Raw genomic sequence first — 22416 nt, forward strand, 5'->3', positions numbered from 1 at the left:
GAAATAATAATGGGTAGGTAATGCCCAGTACAAAAGAAGAGAAAAATACATTTAAAATGTGGATAAACTAAAAAAAAACTTGAAAGACAATAACCTTTTCCACTATGATGAGGTCTCCAACTTGAATGTCTGAGCTTTTAACTTGCACTTTACCTTTAAAGAAAGAAGAAATTAATCAACATAAGCAATGATCCAGAAATCACAGAACTTCTACTGTTAAATTATTTCTATCCTCCCTTTTGTGATTTTTAATTACACTAACAGAGAAAAAAGACCTTAAAAGTTTAATCACTAGTTTTAAAAATTAAACTTAATTACCACAACTTAATGAAGAAACCAAAATCAAAGAATGGGACATTCAAAAACACCAAATAAGCCACTATTTCTAAATACACTTTAGATATTATCAATATCCAGTATCAAAGATACTGAAGCAGAATATTTTTCCTTGTTACATTTAAACTATATCAAAATGCTATGATCTCATGCTGTTGGAATAAATTACATGATAATTGTATTAGGGAAGAAAAGAATGTCTGGTGAATTAAGAAATAAAAGAAGTATTTGGATCTCAGGCAGCTCAGTGTAATGCATGTCTTTTCAGATGACACAACAATTGACTGTAAGGAGATTTATTACTAGATACTGTATATAGGAATATGGTCTGAAAAAGGATATTTCAATCACCAAATAAGGAAATCCTGTAGAATATACCTGATTTCAATAAGTAGGAAACCAGTTTTTTATGGACAGTGTAATTGTTATTAAGCCATAAACTGTTTTATAAATGTTATTTTATGAAAATTAAGCTACATGTAAATGCATCAAAAGCCAGTGAACTCTGTTTCAAAGGTCCTGGAAATGTGAGTTGCAGATTTCAAAAATAAATGTAAGGAATATTTTAAGTTATCTCAGAATTATAAGTTATAGCTAGAGTAAATGCACTTAAACATTCTAATATTTTTCAGAAAATGCTATTAGAACTGCTATATTATATTTCCAGTATAATGCCACAAGAATTTATTCTGTTATAACCTTGCCAGAATGTAACAGCTGTAACATATTTCCTTCCTAACTTCTCTTTCATACACTGAAATCTGAAGCTACTCATTACATTAGATTTCTAGCAAATGCTGTTTTGAAGTCCCTAAAATTCAGTGCTTGAGACCCTAAATTTAACATTAAAGAATAATTGCTATCTAAGCATACCACAGCTGCTATACAATTCCTAGCATCCTCTTGCTCATCTTGTATACCTTAAGCATTGCTCCAAGAAGACAAACAAATATAATGCTGCCAATCTACCTATAGTTCTACATCCCAAATAAATACTGGGAAGATCTCACATCCATTTCTGGAACTATAACTCAAAACAGGATAGTAGTTTACTCATCCTTCTGCTACATTCTTTCTTAGAAAATGCCTGTCTGCCCTGAGTTTCACATTCTGCCAGACCACACGAGCAGCCTTTGTGATGTGAGATCTTTTACAGAAAAACTGTGTATCAAGATGTTATTCTAAAGTATACAATACATATATTTGGCAGGATGGAGGAAGCACATGCCAACAGGAACATACAATTTCAGATTACTGTTATTCATGTTCCTTGTCTGAAGGGGAGTTAGTAGAATGTGCCTTAGCAATTATATGTAAGAAAACCTTAAGGCATCAACAAACAACTCTTTATCTATCAGAAGAAGTAATCCCTGGATACTATTTCAGAAAACAAAATATATATTATAACTCTGAAATAATAATTTGGAAAACTATCAAATGCTATTCACTGCATAAATTATTTTTATAAACTATTTTTCCTTCTAAACACATCTCACAAGCTAAAAACACTCTTCACCATCTGTGTAATTGCCAATAAAAAAGTCCAAAGCTGTCAGAAGTGGCTGCATATTCAAGCTTTATAGTCCACCAAGGCACAAGCCTTTGCCTAAAGCCTTATGTGCAACTAGAACACAATTAAGTGCCTATCATAATTCATTACACATGAACGGCTCAAGAAGATTGCAATGATTGTGAAATATATAAAATCAACATATACGAATACAGCAGAATATTTCTACAAACAAATAAATCAAAATCATGTACACAACACAAAGAATCATTATAACTTGGCCTTGCCCATTACCTTCAGGTCTCTGCAGCTATTTAATTTAATGCAGCATAAATACTTCAAATAAATAAAACAAAGACATGATCTGTAAAATTCTCATTGTTGAAGTTTTGGGATTTGCATCCTGCCTTTCCACCTCATAATAAAGTGCAGAAAGTAGATAATATAAAACACTAATACACATATATAACAAAAGTATGTCACAACTTCTATCTTAATATAAATGTCTGAAATTTGGATCAAGTAACTGAAGCAATAAGATGTGTGTCTGACACAAATATAGGACAGAATCACAGAAAACATTAGGAATTCATAGCTGTTGAGGAGCTGACCAAGGTAAAACTATTTTTTACTCTTAATCAAGAAACTTAAAGAGTTATAGTAATAAATTTTCCAGTTTAAAGTTGTAGTAAAAATATGAAGTTTGAAACAGTATATCAAACATCAAATGTTGTTCAAGGTTTCTAAACAACAACAAGCCAGTACTAATTAAAAGTTCTGCAGAAAATTATGACAGTGTTTACTGGATAGGAGCATAATAATTGACTGATACCAAGCTACAAAGGTAATCCAAAATTGTTGCCATAGCTATTTAATGTTAGATTAGGAGAAGGAAAGACAAATCCATCTCCAAAAGGATACTTGTATGTAAACTGAATAAGCTGATCAGCTTTGCTTTGGTATTTCTTCACACAAATCAAAATATTTTGTGAAAATGGCAGGAATTTTGAAGAAGTAACTTAATTTATAAATCTAGTTTGATTTTGGTTTTTGGGAGGGATGAACATTTTAAAGTTTTAATGGGTGATCTAATTTATTTATTTTTTTATTAAACATTGAAAAGATAATTTCATATTCTCACCAACAGGTTTTTTCACAAAAGCATCACTGAGGCAATACAAACAAGAGCAGGGGTCTCTATACAACCAACAGTGAAAGGCCCCTTTCCTCTATAAGGCACACTGCGATGACAGTTAAGAGCTAGTCACTCATACATTTTGTATGCCAACTGGTTGCAATGAAGCTTTACATGTAGCAAATAACTCTCCAGTTAAGGTCCTGGCAATTATACGGAAATCACTGATGTATTCTGCCACAGTCCTTCTCCCTTGCCTTAATTCTTGCAACTGCCTACTGGCAGTTTGGATTTTCACGGCAGAACCCATCAAAATTGTCCAATAAGGGACTTCGTCATGCGATGAGTGGCGAAGCCCATCGCTCTGCAGATCCTCAAAGGAGACTTATGACAAACCCGACTTTGTGGCAATCAAATGGAAAGTCCTCAGAGCGAAGGCTCAAATATAGCTGACACTGTGCAATGAAAGTTGGAAAGTTCTTCAAGGTTCCATTGAATTTTTCTGGGGTCGCTACTGGACATTTATGGCGAGGTGTGGCGGCCGCTGCAGCAGTAGGCTGCTGATTCTGAAGTTGGTTTAGTTGGGCAGTTAGCAGGGCAACTTGCTGCACTAATTGTACGTTGTCCATGCTGACTGCTCCTTCTGGCTGGGGACAATCTGTCCTGTTCAGACTATGAGATGGGCAGGCAGAATTACTATTAAATTCTTTATTTACAATAACTATTTACAACAGTAAAAGTCCTTAGCATAGATTAGGCAATGCAGTTCAGTCAAGTCCACCCAGGCAGTAGAGGATGGCCAGGCAAGGCTGTAGGTTCAGATCGTGGCAAAACAGTGAGGCAGAACTCAGCTAATTCTCCTATTGAGGCTGCAAGACTTGATGAAGCTAGAGTGGGTGACAAAGAGGAGATTTGAGGCACGAATCTCTGAACTCTAGGCTTGACCACAGAGGCTAGACAAGGCTGGACTGGAGCGTCTAGACAAGACTCCAGTCTGGAGACAAGGCTGGACTTGGCTGGAGCATCAGGGCAAGGCTGGGATCTGGAGACAAGGCTGGACTTGGCTGGAGTATCAAGGCAAGGCTGGGATCTGGAGACAAGGCTGGACTTGGCTGGAGCGTCAAGGCAAGGCTCGGATCTGGAGACAAGGCTGGACTTGGCAAGAACGCCACAATGAGGCTTGAAGCTGGAAGCGAAACTGAAATGTGCTGGAACAGTGAGATGAGGCTTGGAACTGGATGCAAGACTGTGATCAGCTGGGACGGCAAGAATAGGCTCAACTGGAGTGGCATGTGCAGGAAGCAGGTCCACGATGGCAGGAGGAGCTGGCTCTGATTCCACGCTGGCTACAGGCAAGGCTCTTGACTTCGGTAAGGATTCTTCTGCAATTGCTGTGAGCTCAAAGGATCGGTTGTCCCTGGCAGCTTGCTCTTCGCGTGCCTGCCTTTTTAAGCGATCCTTTCCATGCCATTTTTCCTTTGCACCCAATTGGACTGCTTTTTGATTTGCGCGCTTCTCCGCTCTTCTCTCTTGAGCGCTGAGTGGAGGATTCAAACCTCCCTCCGAAGTTTGTCCAATCAGCGCCTCCGATTTCTCCTGCTCTGCTGAATCATCCCTGGTTTCTGTTTTTCCAATTTCTTCCTGATAAGTTTCGTTTTCCCCTTGAAAACCTTGATAACTTTCGTTTTCGGAGTCAGATTCAGACTCAAACCTCACAGATTTATAGCTGTGTTATATTCAATAAATAAGCATTCCTATTCCATCAACAAAATGATTCATTTATTGGATTCAATTCTTCATGATGAACTCAATTTCTTAATACCTTATTAAAGTGACCTTGGCTATTATGTAATATTTATTTTAGTTATACAAAAAGTAGCCTGTTGATTTTCCTTCACAACATCAACCAACCCTGCACAAGATGTGACATATCCTACTGAAGGGAGTCCATTGGCACTGTATGGTCAATTTATACCAGTTTACTAACCACTTTTTGGTTCCTGCCTGAGAGTGATAAACTTTAGTGCTAGCAAAAATTTGGTAGGTAACATGTCAAAAATCATGCAAATCTGGTTTAACTATGAATGGTAGAAACTACAAGACAGGAATGTTGTACAGGATTCATAGGAAGAAATGATTGCTAACCTCGTACTGTAAGCTTGCTATATAATTGAGAGTTCATTTCCTTGTCTCGCTGGTAACGACGAACTTCATCTACCGCTTCCCGCAGAACAGTGACAGTCAAAACAAATCCCTGTTTAAAAAATAACAAATATTTCCCTAAGTGAAAAATATTTCTATTAAAATAAGCAGAGCATTTAGCAGTAGATTTGAAAACTATGTGAATATATTCATTTCAAGATAGTGTTTTAAGAGTATTTTAGAGCATGTATCAAAACCTGAGCTTAACCAATAAATCTAATAACATACTCAAAGATATAGTAATATTATCTGACAGAATCTCTTCCCATCAAAATAATTCCAGAGGAATTTGTATCTACAACAATAGCAAGTCTTAATTTTCTGCTCTCTGATTAAGGCATGTAAAGGCCTTGAATAAATGAGCTCTGCCATCTCCCCTATTTCCATGTTTGAGATAAACTAGCAAGTATTATTTATGTAGATCCCAGAATTTGGTCCTGGTTAATCAATCTGAAGAAAAAGCAAACACCATAAAATAATTGATTCAGGTTAAATGGCAAAGTACTGCCTGCTTAAAACGAGAAAAGAAGACAAGATACGTGCCTAAGACTAAAATAAATGCCAAACAATGGTTTTTATATAATGTCTGAACCATCTCCTGATCTCCACAATGAATATAGTGAAACACATGGTAAAAACTGGCTAGTGTATTTTCCTGTAAAGAAAAACAGAAATGCAGAAATGACTCTTTAAAAGATTTTTTTTGCTTCTAACTTTAAGATAACTTAATGTTTGATCAACAGACATACTCTCTTATTCTGTGAAATCAATGGCATTTCCAAACAAATGCCTGAAACAGCAGTAAGTGCTAGATTAAAAGTAGCCATCTAACAGCTAATGCAGTTTTTGAAGATGTTATCTGGATCCTAGTGACCTTACTTAATTTTAATTGTGACATTTTAAACTGTTCTTTCTTTCCCTAGAAAGAAACTGGCTTCTTAAAACAACCCAGGGGGGGAACAATCTGAACTTTCTTTTTGTAGACGTTCAGATTGCTCCTTCTCAGGCTTGTTTTAAGAAGTCAACACCTTATTTTTATTCCCAAGCCTCCCTTACTCCCTAAGAATATGTTATTTAAGATTATTGCTTCAACATTTTAGGATTGGACCTATGCTTTTTTACTGCATATGTTTACTGTTATTTGTGGAGGCAATAATAAAACTGATAGTTTAGAATGTATTTGTGCTTTTTAGACATGGTTGTTTTGATTTGGCTCTATATTGTGAACCACTGCCTTAACCAGGAATAAGCAACTGGTATAGAAATATATTAAATAAATAACATGCGTACCCAGGTTTTCTTCTTAGAAAAGGAAAAATATTAAGGTCATATTTCAGGGACTCACAAAACAGATTATTTTGATTCTTATCCCAAGTTTTTTTTTTATTATTTCAATCAACATGGACTTTTTACTAGTCTCCTGAATCTAACAATTTTCGCCGAAATATCTTATAAATATACCAATAAGAGGCAATTTTATGGAATGTAAATGTTTCTTGCCAGCTTCCCTAGTCTTTGTTATTTCTATCAAATGACAGAAAACTTCCCACTTGATACTGAAAACTCACTTTCAACTAGCACCATTAACTGTAGGCAGAGAGATAACTTGCTTGCTTAAATGTTATGCTAATGCAGGACAAAAGATCATTAACAAGAACATGCAAGCAAGTATGATTTTTGAAATTAAGTTACAAAAAAAAAAAGTAATGTTTTAGTTTTTAGAAAAGTGTAATGCTTTCACAAGGTATAAAAATTATAGAGGTGAGTATACTCCAAATGGAGTATATTCCAAAAGTAAAAGTAAAAGTATACATTTAATGTCCATGTACGGTTTTTCTGGCAACAATATGATAATGGCTTGCCATGGACTTTTTCCGGAATGTTTTTCTGATTTCCTAATTTATCGCACAGCCCTGATATTTTCTGGTGATCCCGTATCCAAATACAGGCAGGGTTGCCTAGACTGAATATAGGGCTTGGAGGTTAGTAATGACATACTGGCTGAAGCTGACCTTTTCCTGACTGGGCCTGGCACTATTGGCTCTAGCAGATAACTCATCTTCACTATCAATGGAAAATAAAATAAATTCCACTAGATTAACCAAAGATTACCTTCTTTCTGATGGGCCGAATGGATTGTTTATCAAAGGCTGGAGGATATCGAACTTCAAACCAAAAGTGGCTTCTTAATATGGAACTTTAAGAATATTCATTATTTAGAATACATGGAAACCTGAAAATTACTTGAGTGTACTAACCTTCTGCAGTTTAAGAAAAAAAAATTCAAGCCAGGCCTAACATATTAGCCTTGGCCCTTTTAAATGGTAAATAAAAACCCAGTATCTGAGTGTAAATGCCCATATGATTCTGGACGGGTTGAAACTGTCCATCCCTCAGCTTACCTTTTTGAGATCAACCAAAGTTGACTAAGTATTTCACAAAAAATACTTAATTTAATTAATGAATGAAAATTCTTTTTTTTTAATACAAAGTACACTTTATTTAAAAGACACTTTAAAAAACGGTCTCAGTTCACATTAATTATGCTTAAAAGATTAAGAGGCAAAATCTATCCCATCCTTCGTTCCCTCTCAGAATCATGTGCTCCGTTCCCCCAGCTCTTTCATATACCCCAATCTATATAAAGGTTATTGCCATGGTTACAGTGAATGGAATGTTAATTACAGTGTTGGCTTTAAGAGGAATGCTGGTGATTACATTCATCTAAATACAGTCAAGGCAACAGCCCAGGCAAACCAGTGTCCTTCAAATATTTTGGCCTACCCTTTTAATCCCAGCCAATATGGTCAAAATATTTGGAGGCCACAGTTAGGGCAACGGGAATTCAAAAGAGAAAGGGAAGGAACATGTAATGCTGATGATGGATACTTCTGATCTCTTAATCATTAACAGTGAGGGCTTAATCTCCTGACCCTCTGACATATGCAAACCAGCACACTTATTGTCTAAAGAAACGAAATAGTTTTATAGCTTTTTGTGTTTACCAGAGGAGCCCAATAGGTGTAGAGGTAGCCTATTTTCAGTGCCGGTACAAACTGTGAGCAGGAGACTACCAGAAAATAAAGGTTCAAGAAAAACTTGAATTGTTCATATAAAACCTAAAGTGAAAGAAAAAAGAAAACCAGAAAATGGCACTTCCAAAAGCATTGCAACAGAACGTTTTATATACAACCAAAATCATAGCTTATAATGTTGGTGCTTCATTTAGTACATCTGAATACTTTCTTCTAATCCACAAGAGGTTAACAATAGTAATGGACATGTCTACCTAGAATTTACCCCCTGTATAGGAGAAGTAATATTTATCATTTATATACCATTTTCAAACAGTTAAAAAAAAACAAGATTGATTTAGTAATTCTTATAAATAAACTTACAAGGTTGATAAACTCTGTCTTATAAATAGGGCTCAGAAAATAGTGCTTTTGCTAATAGAAGGGTCGTTCAAGCATACAGCTTGTACCTGGTTACTATTAAAGAAATCACTGTAATAATATCCCAGTTTTCTCTAATGTTGTATATCTATTAACAACAAAAATAATGAATACAGGAAAGAAAAGTACATCTTTTTTCCACACAGAATACGTTTATAAGAGAAAATAGTATGTGACACAAAATAATTCCTCTGAATATATCGTACTATAAAATCAGCATAATATAACTTGTCACTATGTTTGGCCATTATCCCTAGCTACCTTTAGAAAAAAATGTTAATACTGTAATTGATTTTAAATACATTTCCATTTTTATTATGAAAATAAAGAATGTTACCCAAAAGACTGTAGGTGGGTGGAACACATTACAATCAATGTAAGCTTCAGACAAACCAACATATTATGGAAATTTCAATACAAGGAAAGTCAAATTGGTTTAGCAGTTATTACGAAACTACAAGCAGAAGCTAAGAACTATGCTGGAGCAATACTGTGTTTATATTTACAATGAAACATAATTATTTTCTTCTAGAATGTTTAAATTCTCATATAAATTAATCTCAGCAGGGTAACAATATTTTCTCCCTCACCACTAATTAATTTAAAATCTCAGTTAGCATCAATTAATAGCTCAGTAATTGGTATTCATACTAAAGCCAGAATAGGGTTCCAACTGTGCAATTACAAAATGCTTTCAAACTACTCCATTTCCTAAGGAAAAGTTTAAGGAAAAAATATTCCAAAGCTAATAATGCATCTGGATATGCCAACAGGTGTTCACAAATCAAGGGAGATCTTTATAGGCATTAGGATTCTGCCTAAACCTCTGAAATACACATTGTGCATTTAACTATAGTAATCAATGACTAAATATATATTTAATGACCTTTAAGTGTAAATAGACAAAATGTAGGTTTCATGCAATGATGAAAATATTTGTCTGCATGAAAACAGTTGACATTAATACTCAAAAGGAAACACATTATGAACTCACTTTTTTGTCTTTTTAATACGGATGGGGGGAGTACTAGAAATATTCATGCATGTGCCAGTTAGTTGAATAGCACTGGTGAGTAGGGGTAGTGGAGAGAAAACCAATGCATAACAATTAGAAAATCTGCATTCTTATTGAAATTAAGATTTGAAAGACGCAGCATTCTTGTCAACAAAAAACAAAGCAATTTATTACTGCAGTAAAAGGCACAGTATATAATAGCCTGTTTATTTTATACTCATTGAAACACCTCTCCCTCAAGAGTTACTTTTCAGTCAAATATTAAATTAGAAAGTACAAGACTAACTATCCAAAGAATCAATGCTAAAGTCATAATAGAATTTAGAGAAATTAGTCAAAGAACAAAAAATACCAAACTGTGCCCTTTTGTGATTTGCACAAATTGTATTACAACAAATTATTATTGTCAGTACTGAAAAGAATTCTGCATCTTGAAAACCGTAATAAGCAAAAACAAAATCTGAAGGGACAGGAATGTTATTTCAAACTGGATTTACTTAATGAGGGGTTTTGTTATACGCCTATAGTACACATAATAGGCAGTACAATATATACTTTTTTTATATAAAAGGAATTACTATATTTATGGGTTTTCTTGTAATCTGTACCACTAGCCATACTGGAAAATGAACTTTCTAACCATTTATTCTGCATTTAAAAGAGGGTTACTTTACTCATGGACACAAAGAAAAAAATGTTCTTTCTCTCATAACCCACAACTGAGGTCTCACTCTGACATACAGTTTTACAATTGCAAAAAGGGCAAATTAACTCTTAAGTAAATCTCTCAATTGAGAGCACATGAATGTTTTTTACAGCTATTTTACAAAATAAATTTGGTAAAAATTGATTTCTGAATACTGGTTATACCTTCACTAATATATAAAATGTAGTATATACATTTCACTTATTGTACAGAATAAGCATTTAAAAAAAAAATTAAAATCCATTTTTCTACTTCTTTCTTCCCTGACAGAAGTAGATCACATCATGCATCTGAAATGTTTATATAGTCTTTAGCTGAACACAAATTATTAAGAGGACTTTTTATTTATACATACTGCAAGCACAAAATATTAATTACCAAATATATAGGCAGGACCTAATTAAAATTAATCACATAATTTAAAAAACGGATAATATTTACTGTTGCAGGGTTATTGTTTTTAATGTTGTACTTATACACTCACCAAATAAGTATATAATCAGTCACTGATTTTAAAAGATGTTGTTAAATTTGCTATAATTGCCACAATATTTCATTTGTACATAAAAGTTATTTCTTTCTAAAAAAATTTCAGTTTTGAAGACTCAACACTGAATTCTTACCAGTCCCTAATCCCACTTTGCTTTCAGTTAACAGTTCCCCACAAGAAAAAAAATCCTCAGTGAGGAACTATTACAAGAAAGATTATACAATTAGAACTTCATTAACATCAGGTAATAACACTGTAAAATACAATGTGCATATACACATAGCATTTAAACTAAGGACATCTTTACGTTGCCTTACCCCGGGTATAAATGTAAAGACATTATATTTTTGGTTTTTTATAGCATTTCTTGGATACTTTTCTTCACATTTTTCAGGACATCCAAGCCATACTGTGCGCGCTTTAAGTTCTTTTTTCCTCCGGCAAATGTTTATAAGCCAATCACAGCAACTGCAAAAACAGGGAGAGAGAAAGAGATTGTCTTTAATTTTCAACTACAAGAAATCTTACAGTACCTTAAAGCCTATCTGGAGTATTCTTCTGTGGACTAGAGTCATTTTATCAAACACAGTGGAGAACTCACTCTGCTAAAATTAACTAAATGATCCTTAAAATATTATTCTAATTTAAATGAAAAATTATCCTAGCTTTTTGGAAGTGGAGCTGAGTTCGGTGTGCTGAAAGTGTTGGACTGCTAGCAGGGACACACAAATTCAAGTCCACCCTTAGGTAGAGAAACTCACTAGCCAATCATTCTCTGTCATCCCAAACTGTCTTACAGGGCTATTTGTGTGGAAAAACTGGAAGGGAGATCCTGTGAATACTGATCTGAGTCTTGAAGAAAGGTGGGATGTAAATCTAACTAATTAACTAACTAAATAAATAAACCATAGCTATAAAAACAAGTTTTATGCACATGTTTGCCAGAGCAAGCTATCTCCCAGTCTTGATCAAGTCAATCAAAACCCAATACCACAGTTAAAAGGACTCTAACCTTGGCTCTCAGATTCAGCAACAGATCTGGGCTCAGCTGCAAGTGTTTTCTGATATTTCTATCTTCCTTCCACTGCACATTATAACTGCTCCAAAAAGGTTTCCAATTTTCTAGGTCAATGTTTCAGAGAATATAGGAGGGCTAACTGAAGTGAAAAGCCCTTGTTATCTGCATCGCCCTTTATGCTGTAATCTCGCTGTTAGTTATAATACTGGGGAGAAGTAGTGCTAAGATAATAATGATCTTGGTTGAAATCTAACAGCACTCTTCAAAAATGCACACTTCAAAAACGATCTGGAAGGACTATTCTGGGCCACTTGAGACCTTTAAGGAGCCAGCTCATCAGTAGAAGGAGTCATCTCCTCAATGGAAGCCTGCAAAATGACACAGCTGCTTGAAAGAGGCATTGCATTTGCACATCGATGTATTTGGAATAATTTTCAAAGCATGCACAATTGTATAATCTAATGCTGTCCTTCCATGCCGCTTCCACCACTATGGCTATGTTCTTCCTGGAGCATAGCAGCTTGTGGAAGTTGAATGATCATTTTCTTTTTCTCATATACACTAATTCTTGATTTTATAAACTTATTTCACAATTAAATTCACAAATTATAAATTGTAAATTTAAATATAAAATTAAAATTAAAATTTAAGGCTATAATTAGACACAATTCAGTCAATTAATGAAGAATTAATTCATTAAATTTGTGCCTAAACATATAACCCAATGTAATTTGTGTACATTTTGGCTTGAACCTGTGGTTAGATAACAGATAATTTTCAAATCAAGAGTTAACAGTTAACAATGTATTTATATAGTGATTTTAAGCTAATCCACAAACAAGCCAGTGAAAACAAATTATGTTATGTTATGTTTCATAATTCAGTAATTATCAAAGGATAATTACTAGAGTGTAATGAAATAATAAAGTATACTGCTTTTCCAGCAAACATACTCACTACTTATTTGGGGTATTAAAATCTTTTCATATATAGTATCTTCAAGTAAATACGGACTCAGACAAGTAAACAATATTCTCTCACCGCTATCTCAAGCCTTTGGAAAGATGGGAGATTCATGGTTAGATACAGAAATCTTCCTTGCTAAACCTGGAAAAGCTAAAAAATCTCTCTCTGGACCTTCTGAGATTCAGCTAAGCAGGAAAGGACAACAACTTTCTTTACTGGACAAATTGCAGCCCTGAATATATTTTTTTCATATTTGAACATATTTTCATTAAATGTTGGGATGGAATAGGTGAAAATGAAGGAAAATGAAGTTTGATGTTTTTCTGTTATGAAGAGCTTAGAAGAGTTCAAAAGTTATCAAATTATCGGAAAAACTGAGACTCAAGCGAGACAAAAGCTGTAGGATCTACCTAGTAATGACCCAGGTTGTTTCAGTTTTATAGGCAGTTCAAACATTTCTAAAATCTATAGGCAGTTCAGATTACAAACCAGAATATTTTGAATGAAAAGCCTTTTACAAATGGAAGGATGATCATGCAACATCTCCACCTCACCCCTCCCTCCCATCCATCCTTCCACCCTTCTAAATTTAGGCAGCAAGTAACATAATCAACTTAACAAACAAATTACAAATACTTGAACAAAGTTTGGCACTGCTCAGCAGTTGCGATGTTTCTGATAAAAGCTGATTGGCACTTAAAGATAAGTACACTTTAAGCCTTCAGATGCGTTGAGGTCTCACTGATGGAAATAATTATAGATTTTGACAATTCAATGTTGAAGTATTTATTGCAAGTAAATGGGATTCAATACTTTGAAGACCTACATCGTTAGTTCATCTCCATGCAGAAACAAAACAAGGCCTTTCATTTTTATGGAGATGTTGTTGTGTCTCTTTTGCTGTGATGTTTCTTTGACCAGTGTATTAATGAAGGCTTCTCTACATAAGAAACAGCATTTGGTTATCCTCAGAGATAATATTCTGAAGTTGTAATCTAAGGATTAAAAACAACTAAAGGAATAAAATATGTTGCTAATAAAGGATGCTAGTGATAGTTATTTCTCAAATATATAAAGTAACAGAAAAATTGGAACACAAGGTATAAAATGTTTGTGGTTTGCATATCTAGATTTATTTATTACCCAGCTTTTAAAAAATATCAAGCTTGTGACAATGTCAGCAAATGCAGCAGGGGAAAAAAGGCCATTTGAGTCAACTTAGTCCAGAAAACTATGGACAACATCCAATTATATCTGTCTTATGAAGAAATAGAGCAGATTCCCTCTTCCTCCAAAACTCCATGACCCCAAATCTGGAGGGTTGAGACTGAGGGCTCTCGCAGCTGCAGAAAGATACAAATGTGGATCCATTTGTACCTTATTAGTTTATCTATTTATGTATGCTCAAAGACCAGGACCTTATATGGAACAAATAAACATAGCATAAAATACAAAACAAAGCAAAACAACTAGTTAACAGCTTATGCAGCAATACCTTCTGGGTGTTTTGGCTAAGGTCAAGTATAATATCTTTTCTTAGCAGTTTAATACTTGCACAATATGTATGTTTCATCTGAAAGCCAAAATGCAGCCTAAGCACTGTGCACAAAACCAGAACTTCATTAATAGTACTTTATTTTACTAAAACAAACAAACTGTAAAAAATAATATCTCAACGTACATTTTAAATATTTCATCTGAAACGTATTATTTTAAAAAATGTAAGAACCTCTGTATTATAATAATGAGTATAAGGGGAAGAGTTCTTTTATTTTTGTTTAATATTAAGCAATTTCATTGTTGTCTTATGTATGCAAGCACATACAGGGTGTACCAAAAGTTAGGCCCAATAGGCAATTTATTTATAAATTACATTAAATGTTCATATTGGTTGCCATTTTCTTCTAAATACTTCCTTTCTTGTTTGATGCGTGACCTTTGAACATTAATTAATAAAACATATTGTGATTGGCCTATGGGGCCTGACTTTAGGTACACCCTGTATATCCCAGTATAGCTAAACTTAAATGGCCCAGTTGATCCATAATGGTGGGTTCCTTTGGGAAACAGAATAGGCTTGCTAAAATCTATTTATAACTTTTTATACTGATAAATACAAGAAGGAAAAATAAGTTCCTCATGTTGGTTTTGGAAGACTGCATTTTAAAAAATCAGCAGTTGTTAAATAAATCTGATACTAAAATCCCCATGTTTCTACACAACAAATGTGTTGCAGTTAAATGAAAGTGTATAGGCTATCTTCAGAGTGCAAATTAATCCAAGTATTTGGTATCCCCTTCATTTCAAATGGAAATGCCATTCAGTAGCATCATTTTAATAGGGATAAAGTGTTTTTATAAGAAATGGAATGTAAATCTCTTGAGAAAAAAATCAATCCAGCCCAAAGAACTCTAGAGTATTGATCTACGTGCATTATAATTTCTCAAGCTAAAGAGAATGCCCAAATTAAAAAGAAGAGAAATAATTACAGCTAAACACTCATTATTTTTACAGGCTTTAACAGTTATGAACATATGTTGCAAATAATGCATTTTTCTGAAATGAATTGCTTTACAGACTACTGAAATCAACAAATCCTTATATGGCCAATTTTGAGTAAGGTATGATTTCATATAAAAAATAGAACTATAGTCAGCACACTTAGCAACGCAGTTGCTCGGTTAAAATACTCATACCAGAGAGTACTTTTTTGCATGCTTTTAACATAGTAAAGACAAATCACTTATTACATGCAGTCAATGAAAAATATATGATCACATAAATATAATACTGCACAATTCACAAATGAACCAAACTTCTGTCCATAGTTAAAATAGAAAGGTCTTCTTTCCTTTTACAATTTACCCAACCTCAAGAAAAAGAAGTCATCTAAAGCAGATAGGGAGAAGACTCTCTAACAAAAGCTAATTTCCTGATGCAGAAAAGGATAAAATACATAGAAAGATCATTTTCAAAACTGGTAGACACAAGATGATCTAACCAATGCTAGTATCCACTGGGGCTCCTTTTAAGTGTGTTTATTTTTTTCATAAACTAAAATTAATAGCTAAATAGATTACAATGTCTTGACTGAGTCCAGCAATCATATGGCTAGTAAATTGTGAAACACATACCAGTAGTATACCACGTGTTCAGCAACCGTTTAAGTTACAACAGCACTGAACAAGGGCCCTCATAGCTGCAGCCGTTGCAGGGTCCCCGCAGTCACATGATTGTAATTCAGGTGCTTGGTGACCAGCTCATAATTATGATGTTGCAGCATCCTGTGGTCACATGATTGCCATTCGTGACCTTCACTGCCAGCTTCCGACAAGCAAAGTCAGTAAGAAAGCCTGCAGGAGATTGCAAATAGTGATTATGTGACCACAGGATGCTGTGACCACATGGGATTCACCTAACAACAGCAACTAGAACTGCCAGAACTGCCATCATAAGTTGGCACGGTCACGTGACATCGTGCCTTACAACCACGTCGCTTAGCGACTGAGTTCCTGGTCCCAATTACCGTTGGTAAGCAATAACTATCTGTAAATTTATTTATTTATTTATTTGATTGATTGATTGATTGATTGATTTCTATAGCCTCCCTTCTCAGCAAGTGACTCCGAGAGGCTCATAAGACCAAACTTATGTGTACTAGACTGCTGCCTTGGATACAATACTTTATCCAAGAACTGCAAATCAGATCCTATAAGATACATAAAAAGAGTATCTTAGGATTCTCCTAAAACTTGCAAAGGGAAAAAACAAACAATTGTTTCTTTTCACTTTTCATAAACCTAAAATTCAAATGTTAAACTGCAAGTACTGCTTTTAAGAAGAAAAACTAGGTGCTTGACATATATGTCAGTTCTGCAAAAGGGATATAGCATCCAACTTTTCTATAAACCTGCAGAAGCTGGCTTCATTGCCATCTATTTACCAATGACATACAGTTGTCAAATAATAATAATGACAGAATTACATTAACATTGGAATCCCATTTCCTATAAGAAGCAAAAGATGTATGCATGGTACTTGACATTTAGGAGAGAAAGAGTATAACTGACCAAGGCAAAAGAACAGTTCTGAAGGAGAAAATGGCTAGAATTAATCCCAATTTGCATAGTCCTCCTTTGGCTAACTCTAGCACTAGTTTTATTATAAGTTTCCTTTCAAATACGAAGGTAGTAATTTGAGTTGAATAGCTGGCAATGTATAATGTCTATTGTATACATGTATTCCAGTTTGTTTAAAATAATTTTCTATCAACATTCTAGAATGATAGTATTCTGACTGGTGAGTTATCCACTTCCATACAGAAGACATACATACAGCTTCTTCCAAACAGTTCTCAGATATTTGGGGAGTTAATTAGATTCTTCTATAAATCTATGTCTCTAGGATAGGATATAAATCTATGTCTTTATCTCCCCCTCTGTTGGGGGAGATGGACAGTAGCAAAGTTTGGGATGGATGGATGGATGGATGGACGGACAGACAGACAGACAGACAGACAGAGAGACAGATAGATAGTTCCTACGGCCCCACATTTTAAAATCCTTTATTTTAGCTTTACTGCCTGGTATGTTCTAATTTAGGGGCTGAAAAACTGTGGGCATCCAAGGGTTGCTGAAGCATAGTACCCAAGATACCATACCACTGCCTTGCTGATGGTGGTTGCTGAAAATTGTGATTTGGCAACATCTGTAGGATCACAATTACCCCAAACATTTTCTAATGATTGCATTATGTTAGAAAATAGAGATGGAAACTAAATATTTTAACAGTCTGTCATTTAATAATTCTTTGTTGTTGTTCATGTTGTTCAAAGTAAAATATTTTTTATACGATTTAATATGCTCCCTGAGAAGGAAAAAGGAAAGTAGTATGCAGGACTACAATTCTTCATGTAGAAATCAAAGGTGCGTGAGCAAAGCTACACTTCTAATGTGTGATCCAAAACACATACCCAAATCCTTAGCACGCTATTACTATATTTTTTTACTGCAAAAAGTGCATTTAATATAAACTTAAAATAAGAGTGCTCCTGACAATGCAAGACTAATTTACTCAAGAGACTCTGCTAAAGTCAAGCATGAGAGTTCAACACAAGAGCTTTATAAATGACAGGAGAGTACCAGGAGATAATTTAAACTTGTCTTCACTCTAGAGTCATCAGTTACATGTACTTTTTAACCTTTAAAGCTGAAATGTTAACTTATCATCAGTTAATGAATTTACGTTTCCCCTTTCACCAACATCAATCAACTCAAGATATTACCCACTGTTAGTGAATTAGTGTTAAGACTCTCAGGAACATGAGTGAAAGGGTACTGCCATCTTTCTTTTCAGGTCATAAAAATAAGTTAGGAATGAAACCTGCAAATAGGATTTTTGTCTATTATAATCTTTAAACATGAAAATATGTAGAGCTAGTATAAAAAGAGGAGTTAAGAATAAAGAACAGTGGGAATTAGAATAAAGCAAACAGGTAAAAGATTATTGATGTAAATGAAATTATCGAAGTAGTTTCACCAAAGCAAACTGTGATCAGTCAGCAAATTGAAAAATCAGTGTAATTTTTTCTTCTCAAACTTCAGTCTGAAGTGTTGAGCCCTATTTTTATCTTTTGTAACAGTCTCAAATTTGGAAATCTAAACCTACAACTAGAATATCTTACTTAAGTAAAATATAAACAATTATTTGAAAGATAACATGAAATGTTATATAGAAACATTTCTCCATTTTACATTTTTTTTCCAATCCAGGATCTTAAACCTGCCCTAATGGTGGGATTTTATGGTTTATTATTTATACAAGAGATAAATATCCTTGTAACAGTCTGTATCAGAAATTATGGGAAAGTTAAATGTACAGTCATGTACATTTTTAAATGTTAATAATTATAATAACAATAACAATAATCCTAATTCTTATATAGCTTAGAACAATTTTTTGAGCAGCAAACTATTTTGACATTACGGCAGCAGGTAAAGATAAAAAACGTAGTCTTCACAATAAGGATCATATTCAGGTATAAGCAGCCTTGAGAAAAATGTTTTTGACAGGTTCCTTTCTAGGTCCTTTATCTGGCTCAGAAGGCATTTCAAATAACATTGGACAGTAAGCCCAGCTATTCATTTAATTACACTTAATGGCCCAGAATGATGGGTAGTAATGGTTATTTCAGAAGCTCAAAAGAACGGGTGAAATAGTGCCTTCTAGCACCATTTGGAATGCAATGAGTTAAACAAAGAATTCAAAGGAGGATCCTGGTCAGGCAGCAATAACAGCCTCTACCTGGCTAAGATGTTGATGTCTTTCATAGTAGACTTCTGGGATACAAAACATCCGACAAAGATGAGGCTCTTCACAGCCTAAACTATTTGGTATTTTGGATTAGGGCGGTGGAAAGCCTTCAAAAGAAGCATTTAACTTGTCAGCAAAGTGTAGTGGTTGTGCACGCACATGCATGCAAGGATAGCTGGGTGCAGTCTCTGAATCAACCATGCAAGCCTTGTAAATAATAAAATTGCTTTAACTGTTTGAAAAGAGGTGTTATTTGGAGAAGAGATACACATTCCCACCTTTTTCAAAGACAAAGTTCTATTTGGGATCCCTTTATCCAGAGAAACAGCTTATCATCTTGAAACAGAAAAAGGACCCTTAGCAGAATCCCTCTCACCCTCCCAGAAATGCAAGATTGCAAAGTTAGGAGTGGAAACTTTTACAGTCTAGCCTGCTCATATGAGGAAGAAAAGCTGATTACAATACACTTCATGATGGAAGCCTAAATAATTTGGCTTTAACGTGTTGCCAAGGTATCTTATTGTTCATAGCCTTGTTCTGATAAAATAGGCAATGTATATAATTATTAAGGTTGGTTTCTATCTTAGGAGCTTTACTATAGTTTTATTATTTAATTTCTTCCTGTGGAAGAGCAGGTTGCTTAGAAAAATTGCAGGCACCTGTGTTGCCTTCTTTCTCTCCTATTTGAGCCTTCTCCCCAGCATCAGGCTGGCAGAGTGAGTTATAAAAGCTGCAGCCTTGAAACAGGTGGGGGGAGACACTCAGACCTATTAAGTACTGTGTACAAAAAGAAACTTTAAACTTTAATTGCTAAAGGAAGAATTTGGCCCTTGCAGTGCTGACTGCAGGCAATAGCCAACATTCTGGCTACAGAAACCAGACCCCTCACTAGAACCTACATCAAACAAACAGGGATGGAAACTGTAGAAGGAGCTGATTCTCCTTTGGACACAGAGGAGGCTACTATTAGGACAGAGACAGGAGTCCAGCTTAAGACTGTAGTTAAAGAAGAAAGTAGAATGACCAGAAAAAGGGCTAGGTCCAGATACTTTGGCCAACATTGTCTCAGAAATGTTAAGGCAACAACAAAAGGAAAGGCTTTGGTTAATTACAAAAGAGGAAGAGCAGCTCTGGAGAGAGAGAGAGCTTAGAATGAGAAAAGAGTGAGAGACAGGCAAGGAGTGAAGAGTTTAGGGGGCTGACAGACCTACTTAAAGGGGTACAGTCTCCAGAAGGGACGCATTCACCTTAGGGTTTCCTGAACATATGCAGAGGGAAAGTGATCCCAAAGATATTAAATTATGGTTCCAGCAAAAGTCAATGGGGTGTCTGTCAGGTTTAGTAGATACTGGGAGTAGAAGGATGTTAGTACATCCTTGCTAAGTAAAAAAGGCGGTATATATAGGAAAGGAGCCTCTCAGAAGTGTGTTTGGGCAGACTGAGATGGTTCCATCGGTTAAATCCAGGATACAAACAAAGAGAAATGAACAGGTAATGGTGGTAGGAGCAATCCCTAAATTACCATGTAACCTAGTGCTTGGAAAAGATTTTCCTATTGCTGAGGGTTGGATTAAAACAAAAGGCTTCAGAAAGGAGGCTAAAGTAGTGGGAGTAACCACAAAAGCTCAGTCTAAGGCAGAAGCAAAGAAGAAGCAGGAGGGGAAGGAACCTGGAATCCTTCCTAGCCATGCTGATTTAATAGGGGAAGTGGGATGTCCTAGACAGAAGAAAGCCTTACAAAAAGCTGATAAAGCTAGAAGTGAACCCATAGGGATAGACACGCCTAAATGGGAAAATGACCTGGGGCCCTTACAAAAGAAAGATTCCACTTTAAAACGTTGTTGGTTAGCAGCAGAACAGGAGGGAAACAACACTCAGATTCCAAGAAAAATAGGGTTGCTGTTTCAAATTAGGCTACATCCATATACAAGGGAACAAATAGTAGTTCCCCTGGAATATTGCAAGGTGATATTGGAACTACCCATGAAAATTCATGGTCTGAACATATGGGTAGAGATCGGACCACATTTAGAATATTAGACAGATTTTATTGGCCAGGGATTAGTAAAGATGTGGCCCATTACTGTAGATCCTGTCCTGTTTGTCAATTAGTGAAACCAAAATGGGAAAAAGATAAAGTGGCTTATAAAACCTGCAGCATTTGGCGGGAGTGGGGGAGGTGGTGGAAAGAGATGTGCCTGTTTAGCAGCAGCGAAAGCAGCCAAAGAAAAGTTTTGTTTTTCCTTACAAAGACTTTGGAGTCCAGAGGAAACAAGAAGCAAAGCAAAGCCCAGCACAACGTTGAGAAGGAACAACTGCTTTATAAGCTGCCCAGTAATAGAAAAAAATCCCAGAAAAAAGATTTAACGTCCATAAGGATAAAACATTGCTCTAAAATAGTAATAGTATACTAGTAATAGTAGTGGTAGAAAAATAATAGTAATATACCAATACTAGTATAGTGTAGATGTAATAGTATAGAGTGTAGTAAAGAGTAGAATAACATTGTATAGTATCATTAGTAAGAGAGAGAGTAAACAGCATGAACACCTATATATTTGTAAGTTTCACTTTTACATTGTAGATACTTTTTCAGAATAAAACATCTCCCCAACCCTTATAGGGAGATATAGAAAATCCAACTGTCTAGGATCCTGTGCTTTTGGTGGATTTTTTGAGCCTGAGGCAATCAAATTGGGTATAGTTTAAAAAGAATCCATGACAGTTCCTCTGCGTGGATATCCAGTTTATATATAAACTGCTAATATCTCAATGGAAAATTAACATTTCCCATTTAATTTTCCACTTACCAAGTTTAATATTAGGTATAGATCATAGCTTCCACTGCTGCATAGCTTCCTAAAGAGGCTTAGACTTTAGTTCCTTACTGAGTTCAGTTTGAGAGGTACTATTTGAAATCTTGGCAATAGAGTATGAGGAATCTTGTTTATTCAGCTTTTTAATGTAATGCTACAAAATATATACATAACGTTATAATCATTGTTTTGATTCTTTTACTCATGCAAAGTTTATGTAAGGAAGAATCTCAACTGAAAAACAGCACATCTAAAATAAACTGGGAGTAAAATGGACCTTTTATAATACTGTTACTTTGGATTAACATATGTCTCTTGAAGAATTAAACCACCACCACCCAAACTTCTATTAAGCCACCTACCATGATTACTGGTTACGGTGGTGATGTGAGAAGCTGAGTCTTCCAGTAGTGCCCTTGAGAAAAACCTCCAATTTTATACTTCTGGCCAACGTT

General features: G+C 35.0%; 1 protein-coding gene across 1 annotated transcript in view; it reads right to left on the bottom strand.

The window, feature by feature from the left end:
* The window catches only part of ATP9B (ATPase phospholipid transporting 9B (putative)), a 172587-nt gene that overhangs the window by 136274 nt on the left and 13897 nt on the right, over positions 1–22416 (bottom strand). Inside the window, exons 3-6 of the mRNA XM_063299021.1 lie at positions 11167–11317; positions 8189–8302; positions 5127–5235; positions 95–153 (exon numbers count right to left, since the gene is read on the bottom strand). Coding sequence (XP_063155091.1) covers positions 95–153; positions 5127–5235; positions 8189–8302; positions 11167–11317 — 433 coding nt within the window. The remainder of the gene's footprint in view (positions 1–94; positions 154–5126; positions 5236–8188; positions 8303–11166; positions 11318–22416) is intronic.

Source organism: Candoia aspera, chromosome 3 (genome assembly GCF_035149785.1).
Source record: "Candoia aspera isolate rCanAsp1 chromosome 3, rCanAsp1.hap2, whole genome shotgun sequence".
Taxonomy (NCBI): Eukaryota; Metazoa; Chordata; class Lepidosauria; order Squamata; family Boidae; genus Candoia; species Candoia aspera.